This window comes from Poecile atricapillus, chromosome 5 (assembly GCF_030490865.1).
Source record: "Poecile atricapillus isolate bPoeAtr1 chromosome 5, bPoeAtr1.hap1, whole genome shotgun sequence".
Taxonomy (NCBI): domain Eukaryota; kingdom Metazoa; phylum Chordata; class Aves; order Passeriformes; family Paridae; genus Poecile; species Poecile atricapillus.
Window position 1 is genome coordinate 7,378,029 of NC_081253.1, and position 8,826 is coordinate 7,386,854.

The window sequence follows — 8,826 nt, forward strand, 5'->3', positions numbered from 1 at the left end:
TTGAAAGCTTCACTAACAAATGAACAGATATTAAAGTTCTTCCCCATTAAAATTCACAGGCTTGCAATCATTGTTAAAAGATAATGGCCCCAACATCAGATAGGAAAACAAAAGATTTAATTACGGGAAATGTGGCATAATTTGAATATGAAACAACAGAGGATTAGATAATGCATTTAGCTTTCACAGGTGAAGATTCCAATAAATTATCTGTGAACTTCCAACAAATGACTCCTACCTACTGAAACTGGGGAGTTGCAAGAGCAATCTACATTTGAGATGGCATCTTGCTCAGAAGAGAGAGCAAGAAAACAGAGAAAAACTGGGAAATTAATGATTAAGACAATAATCTCTTGACCAAAGAATAAGGGTCTTGGTAAAGAATATTCTTGGTAAAGAATTCTTGGTAAAGAATAAGACCAAAATTGATGAGACAGGGTTCCCTATTGCAGTGCTGCTGTGTTTGTCTGAGGGCATCTCCCTAAATCCACTTCATACCTGTAGCAACATCTGTGTTTCTCCACTTTGAGAGAAATAAATCTTCCTGCTTTCTTATCCACACTGAAGAAAAAGACATTTTCCAGGGCTTGTAAGAAAACATGTCTTGGGGAGGGCTTGCCATGATAGAGTGTATTCTTCAGAAGCTGAGGTGACACAGCCTGTCCTCAACTCCAAAGGCAGCAGTCCCCTGCCTGTTTCTTGGCTCATGTTACCACAGTGAGGGACACTGCCTGCACTTCCCTAATTCCTTCTTTTAGCATTTACCTAGGAGTGCCAAAACAAGCAAGGGCCACTGGGTTTATTAACTACAGCTTGCAAGAGGGAAAGAGAGAGAAATTAATAATATTAAGTTTAAGGCCGACATGGGTAATGGTCCTTAGTGAGGCTTAAAGTCTTTGGGCAGCTGTAAGTATAGGGCAGAAGTTCTTCAGGAATCTTAGCTGTGCACTTATTCTCTGGGCAGCACAGATCCTGAAGCATAAAGAGTCAAAACCTGTAGGTCCCTACAGACCAGGTGAAATCCCAGCTTCTGTGTAGGCACCAGGTGAAAGACAGAGTGGCCACAGCTTTAAGAAAGCTCCAGCAAAGCACTCATTGTCCTCATGGGCTTCTCATGCAGCAACAGCACTCAGGTGTCCCCAGAGACTCTATCTGCCAAGGTACTGTATATGGGGAATTGTGTGAATTACATTAGTGATGAATCTGAGCCTCTGACTACAGTATTTGAGGAGTGAGGTTGTTTTCCAAGCTACAGACTTTTCATGCTGAAGCAATTTTTAAGTACTCTAATGCAAAGTGTAATCACACATTGATTTTTCCATTAAAACTACAAAAATCTTAAGTACCTTGGGGGTGCTGGCCTCAATTAGTCCCTATTCTTCGATTCTATTTCTCTTGGTGCTGTTTTGCCATCCCTCAGTGTAGGAGGAAAGGAAGACTGTCCACTTATGCCGACAGCACAATCTTCTATTACATGAGTCCAGTTAAAAGCAGGAGTAGATAAATTGCTTTCTGTACAATAGGGAGGAAAATTATGCTGGGCTCTCCCTGTGTTCCTTTTTAAACTGCTGTGTGGGAAACCTGAACATACAGATGTCTGGATTTTGGAAGCTTGCCTTGAATCTATTTTACTGTGAATTTTTTTTTTTTTTTTTTTTTTTTTTTTTAACTGACAGAAGTTCCCCCGCTCTTCAGAGGAGATTATTTGTACACAATTGCCCTGAGAAGCCATCATCCCTCACTGCATCCTTTCCATTGTCACCTGTTGAATAGCTGAGCTTCGGTTTTGTGCTACCAGCATTCAACAGCTCTGATTGGTTTTGCCGTGACGCCGGGTTAATGCTTTTGCAAAGAAGAGGAAGACAAATTTTACTGAACACCAGCAGGAAAATAATTTGCTTTTATCACTTTTCCAAGAAACAGGACCTAAAAGAAAAGACTCACAAGTTACAGAGGGTGGAAGCCCCAAACAACTGAGTGGCCAGGCCCTGGTCTGTTGGGATGTTTCATGTTCCCTCAGCCCCTGCCACCCATTTCAGGGCACTGAGCCTCCTGCTTCTCTTGTGGAATTCAAAGCCCTGCTCAGGAAAACGTGGATGGAATCACCATACAAAACATGGAGAGATTAAAATCATATCAGCCTACAGTGTACTCATCTTCAGACACATCTGCAGCAAAGTGCCTGAAGAAAGGCAGCTCGATGGAATGATTAAAGAGATGAATCAAGAGGAGTCAGTAAAGCTGAGTTTAAAGAACATGGGCTGGAGCTGTGTTCTGGAATCTCATAAACTAGGTTATCCTTTCCAGTTTTGTTCTATCCCTAACCCTAACCTATTTCAGTAGGGGAAAAAACCAGCCAAACCAGACTATGAAGAAGCATCTAATTTTCCTGTAACAGAAGTCCTACTATTGTCAGATTACACTGTGCCTGAGTCATATCTAGATGACAACCATGTATTTTTCAGAGCTACTTGAAGTACTCTGAAGTAATTTGTCTCCTGAAATTTGCCAAGTGCCTTACAAAATGCACTTCTTTAATGATCTTTAGGAAGGCTATTCCTACACACAATACCTTTATTCTGAGCAGAGCATTAAACTGCCAGCAGCAGTATATGGGAAGAAAATGGTGCTCCATCTCAAGTTCTAAGAGATCCTTTGAAGTTCTGAGTCAAGGTTTTATCTAGTTTCAGCTTATGGCTTGGTACAGCTGTTTGTGGTGTTTACAGAGGCTTTGGTGCTTTTACAGAGTAGCCTGCCATTGTTTTAACAACAGCCACCAAAAAAGTGGTGTGGCTTTGCTCAGGTCTGACTTCCTCCCATGTAGCTTTTCCAACCCTTCCCTCCTGCCCATTTTCTTTTTTCTTTTTCTCCTTAGAGACAGGGACTCTCTTTTATTGCATGGCACGCACCAAAGCCTCAGTAAAGCCCCTGGCTGCTCTTGCCCTGTAAAGCAGACCACACCTGAAGCTGTCTGTGTCATACCACATCACAGGAAGCCACCACTGCCACTGCCCTCAGGTTGACACTCAATGTATTTGACACACTTAAGTGTTACACGACAAAAAAATTTAAAAACCACCACTACACTGCATTTCTCAGATGCAGGCACTGCCATGGGTTATAACAAATTCCCTTGCCTGCTTATTAAAAGAGCTGTGAGATATCTGCTGTCCAGGAAAAATTCATCCTACATTATAGTCCCAAAGCAGAAAAGCTGCAGTTCTGTAGAGGTGGGAAAGAGAGAGCAGTGGGAATTTCCTGCCTCTCATGTCCCAGGGGAGCTGGTGGTGCTGGACTGGTACCAACAGGGCCTCCAGCTCAGCTCTGGCTCCTGCAGACTGCTGCAGCTACAGCAGTGCCTTAATGCACCTCTACCAACACTTCCATAGCAGCCAGATTGCTTTGATATTTCTCTTTTCTGGAGGGAACATCTCAGGAAAGATGGATGTTTCATCATGAACAGAAAAATGCTGCCCAGAGGTCAACTGGCAAAGCACCCACCATGCCCAGCAGCCCCACTCAGAGGATCTGTGGAAACAGAGGAGTGTTGCTCCAAAGAGCCAAGTGGAAGTGTATAATACAAAGAAAGAGGATGTAGCAGAACAAATGGACTCTTATTTCAATGTCTGTACTGTGGTAGGCTTGAGGCTGCTTTATGCAAAATGATCAAGGCTTTTAGGAGAAACTCAAACTGAAGCTGCCAAGGGAAACATCACAGAAGCTTTAGAACTGATGTCTTTTTCAGCTGGGATCACCAGAACTCACTTTGCTGTAGGGTGCAAGCTGAGGTGAGTCAGATGCAGTGTGACAACAGAGCACACAGCTGTTTTTGTACAAAAGTGCTTCTGGACAATGACCAGGTTAAGAAGGGTGTAGCCATGGCCAGTGATCAGGCACTGCTGGTGGTGTTTTCCCTCCAGCAGCTTCTGTGGAGGCTCATCCCCTCTCCCAGTGTTAACACTTCCTAAAGATTCTTGACTTACTTTCTGCTATGGAAGCGTTCTTTTCATAATATTTATAATTATTGCATTACTTGGAGCTCTCTTTTACAGACCCCTTCTTTTACATTCCCTTTCTGTGTTTGGTAAAACCCACTTATAATATTTATAATTATAAGATATATGCTCTCCAAACTCATTCTCTCTTGAGAGTTCTCTGCTACAGTGCAGGGACCTCAGCTCAGGTGTTGGAGCGACAAGAGGTCCCCAGTGGCACCTTGTGACCATTTAGGTGACCCCTGCCTTCATGGCCATAGGAGAAAGATGACCAAGTAGCCACAAAGATTAAATTGATCCCTGTCAGGGTGCATCAAGCATATGAAGAGGTTTTAAATACTGTTAAAAGCTTGCATTTCATGAGAGTCATCAGCCAAATATTTTCAGATATATTACAGCTACCCAGAGGTGTCACCCCATCCAGAGCTCCCCCTGCAAGCATCAATACCACCTGTGGCAAGTAATCTTTCAGCATTTACAATTAATTTCCATGAATGTTCTCAAGTGCCACACAATAACATGACACTAAAAAAGCAGTAGTTCCTCCCCATGTCATCCTCTATTTAGCTTTTTCTCGTAGTCAGATTTATGATTTTAATCTCCATTTTATAGAACTTATCACTTTTAACAACCAGAAGAAAATGTTAAATTGTTTTTATTGCTGTTAGATGTACAAAGACATGATGCTATATACTGTCATTTACATTTCACATTAAAAGTGAAATATGCTGCGAATGTGCAAGTATTGGTTTTAATTTGACCCATCTGTTAAATGAAAAACAAAGAGGACTTCTAAATCACAATGTTTAAATTCAGCGATTTGTAAACAATTTATGTTCATCTCTTCTGGGTTAAAACTGCCCTAAAGCACCACTCTTATGAAATCTCCAAATTAAATTGCTTTGCATTGTTCTCAGAAATGCAAGCCGGAGTTTCTTCCTCCTCAGTTTATTAATTTATTCCCCAAGCCAAGTAAATTAGCAAGACTCGTATTAAGTGTCTTGCCACTGAAATAATTTTGGGGAATTCACACAAGTATCTCCTGGCTCCAGAAAGCTGAGAGTACAGTGAAGTGTCAGACACACTGGGTGGCAAATTCCCTTATCACAAAGGGCAAACCAGTTGCTTTCATTCATTCAGCACTTCTGCAAGCAGCACTGCATCTGCCTATTCCATGCTAGAGTACCAGGAAGAATAATCAAGAAGGGGAGGAGAAGTCAAGGCAATTTACTTTCTGTCAACCTGGCCAGGACTTGGCTCTTAGACTTGGCTTTAATGTAGCTGTGGTAATGCACAAGGGGAGGGAGATCCACACATATCTAAGGATCCCCCAAGCAGCACTTGAAGAACAGATCTCTTTTTCTGCTCTGTGCAACAGCTGTATTTAGCTCCACTAAATACAGGGATTTCTGGGGAGGCTCTTCCCCAGAAATCTGTTCTGCCACTGGAGTGAGGAACTTTTAACAAACCACAGGTGTGGCCTCCCTCACTTTGTGAGATGATTTCTTCATTTCATGGCAGCCTCAAGTCCTGTGACAGACCATGGCAAAAGCAGGACTAGATGAGGAAGTAGAGAACCCTCAGAAAAAAAGCAACTGAAAAAGAGAAAAAAATGTAATACAAAATCTAATCGACTTAAAGTTGTAGAAGTGGACAGACCCACGAATTTCAAGTCCCTCTCTGCCAAATCAGTCAGAGCACCAAAAAGCAACACAGAAATACCAGATCTGCTGTGCATTCCTACTCTAGATGGTTCATTTATTATACCCAGCATCATAATAAGCGACCTAACAAAAGAGGAACTAACAGTAATGCAGACAGGGCATGATTCAGGGTGCCTGTAAGACTATCAACAAATGTGGAGACTGCATGGATCACTGCCCAGAAAGATTCCAAGCTGGTGAAATGACAGCTTGATTAGTTTTTGTCTGACAAATGCAGCAAGAGAGATAAGAATCAAACATAATTTCAGGGTTACAGGCCTTCAAACAGAGACAGAAAGATTTGTGAGACTGAATCAGCTCTCCAGTCCAGCTTCCTTAATGCTCAAATGCAACACAGCCACAACTGCTGAAGCTAAGAACTCCCCAAGGAGCATCCTGAATTAACAGGGAAATGCCTGCAGAAAGAGACAAGCTTGAGATCTTGCAAGACAGTCTTCCCTCCCATCAGCAGCCTTACTAAATACATCCCTATTTGTAATTCAGTGGGAAAACATCCAAGTAGAGCTACTTTATATCCAGGCAACTGTTGCCTATTGCTACCCCAAAGGTCAAGCTGCAACAGCCTGTCACCCATATTGCTGCATGTAGGCATATAATAAAATCCAACAGAAATAGCAGCCAGTAAATGGATTTTTCCTTATTTTTCCCTCCCACCTCTTCTAATGACAAAAAAAAAAAATCAAAAACATACAGAAACATCAGGCTTCTTGAAATGCATCATCACGACCAAAAGTATTATCCATCATTTTGTACCACTTTCAAACCCTTTGCGAGAGCTTGGTGAGACATAAATGGAGGTTTCTGGGCTTTCTTCCCAAGTGGAAAGGGGGTAAGGGAGAGAGGGGAGGCAGAGTGGGACGTGGCTCTTACCAAGGAATAAAGTGATCTGTCTCCTGGAGCTCTTGCCCTCTGAACTTTCATTTTTCCTCAGGTACTGCTCCTGGTGCCTTAGTCCACCCTTCACTGCCACATTTCCTGCCTTGTGGATCATCAGGGCTTTCATCATGCCGTGGCACATGAAGGCGACAGACCCCAGCACGATGATGTACACAACAAAGGCGCTGAAGATGCTGGCTTGAAACAGAGTCCACTTGGTGGAGAGGCTGGTGCAGATGGTCATGTTGTGCTTCAGCTCAGGAATGTAGTGCCTGGGAGTAGGTTTGACGCAGGAACTCGTTCTCTGGTAGCCCTCGATGATCTCCAGGGGATATTCTGTGCCCATGGCAAAGAGCAGGGGCAGAGCCACGATGACAGATGTGCCCCAGACAAAGGCAATGAGCAGCTTCACCGTGCGGGGTCCCGACACAGCCTTGAACTTGAAGGGGTGGCAGATGGCCACGTACCTCTCAAAGCTGAGCGTGGCCACGTGCAGCACGGTGGCATAGCTGCAGGCTTCAAAGAGGAAGCAGTAGAGCTTGCAGGCAATGTTGCCATTGGGGGTGGAAAAGGGGCTCCAGATGGCACTGTAGAACTCCACAGGCATGCCCAGCAGGATGACCAGCAGGTCGGAGCAGGCCAGGCTCACCATGTGGTCAGTGACCTCCTTCTGCAGGTAGCCTTTCCTCTGCAGGATCCTGGTGACTTTGATGGTGATGCTGTTGCCCAAGAGGCCCGCAACAAAGATGCAGACATAAACTAAGGCCAAGGTGATCTTGACCCACAGAGCCACCTCAAACTCCTGGACATGGCTGTGGTCAATGAGATGAGAACAGTCTGAAGTGGGTGTCTCTCCTTCCATGAGCAGTCCCAGGGTGGAGGAAGTTCTCTCCTTCGCTCTCCAACTTCCAAGTTCACAGCAACCAGAGCCTCACTTTGCCCCTGTCCCCAAGCCACACATGTCCGAGCAGTCAGGTATAACGAGCGTGTCTCATCCAGCCACACCTGTGGGGTTTGCTGGCTTGTGAGCAACAGCCTCTGACTCAGTAACTTAAACAGGAAAGTGTTTCAGCTCTTACCTTTCTTTATAGCAAACACCTCTTACTCTTTTTGGATTTTCCTCCTCCTCCTCCTCCTCCGCCTCCTCCTCCTCCTCCACAGGGTGAAGCCTCTGTTCTCCAGTCCTTCACGGTGGGAACTGCTCTGCTTTCCACTCTTGCCTGTTCCCCAGCAAGCAAAGCAGCTTTTGGTCCTGGCCCCAGCAGAAGGAAGTCAGAGTCTGTGTGGTTACTCTGTTAACCATTAACCAAAATCTTGGCTATCCTTAGTCACTGGCAGCACAGCAGGTTTCGAGAGAGGGAAAAAAAAAACCAAACCAACAAAAAACAAGTCCCTCATATCTGAAATTCACTTCCTGTCACAGGAAGAGGTGTTTCTCCTAAAGCTGTGGTTTGGTTGTCAGGCTGAATGTGTGAATGGTGCTGAAGAGAAAGTATCTCCTCATGAGTTCAAGATTCACTGGGCTTCAGAGTTCATTACTTTATGTGCTACTGCCCACATGCTTCACTACTTCACATTTCCTTTAATGAAGACCTCAGCATCTGCAGTGCTGCTCATGGAGCCTCTGAGACTGAGACTGATTTACATCAACAGGAGGTTCTGGTTTTCAGCTGCTGCTGAACTGGTAGCTTCCTAACATAACTGGTTAGACTCTAAAGAGGCTTCTTGAAAGTTATAAAATAAGATGGGCTCTAGATTTAGACACGTGAATTGTTTCCCTTCAAGTTTCCATCTTCTCATGTTAGATAACAGAAATAACAGTCAGTAATCCCAGCCATGCCAGTGCTTTCAAATACTCTGGAGTAGCAGGGATGCAAATGTTCTCCCCCCTCCTGTGTCTGACCCCAGGGGGAAAGAATTTAATGTAATCTTTAGTTTTAGTTTCAAACCACAGCACTGAAGGCTCCCAAGGTAACCCTGGAAACATTTAATTAGAGGGTGTGTATATGGATTAGGAAACCTTTAAATTTCAATGCAAAATGGCAGTACAGCTTTTGCAGCTGTAACAGAGAGAGGCCCAGTACACTGATCTGCTCCAGTACCAAATCTAAGAACAGTGGGCTCACAAAGTGATTTTTATTAACTAGACAAGCTCATGTGACACTTGCAGCTCATGATAAAAGAGAACCATTAGGAAGTTGTTATTAAGCAGTCTCCTCACATTCAGTGGT

The 8,826-nt window shown here is 43.9% G+C and overlaps 1 protein-coding gene across 1 annotated transcript in view; it reads right to left on the minus strand.

Annotated features, from left to right (window-relative positions):
* GPR39 (G protein-coupled receptor 39) overlaps positions 1–7,727 on the minus strand; it is a 74,485-nt gene extending 66,758 nt beyond the window's left edge. The window contains exon 1 of the mRNA XM_058840483.1: positions 6,590–7,727. Coding sequence (XP_058696466.1) covers positions 6,590–7,457 — 868 coding nt within the window. The 5' untranslated portion in view covers positions 7,458–7,727. The remainder of the gene's footprint in view (positions 1–6,589) is intronic.
* Between the last annotated feature and the right edge of the window lie 1,099 nt (positions 7,728–8,826).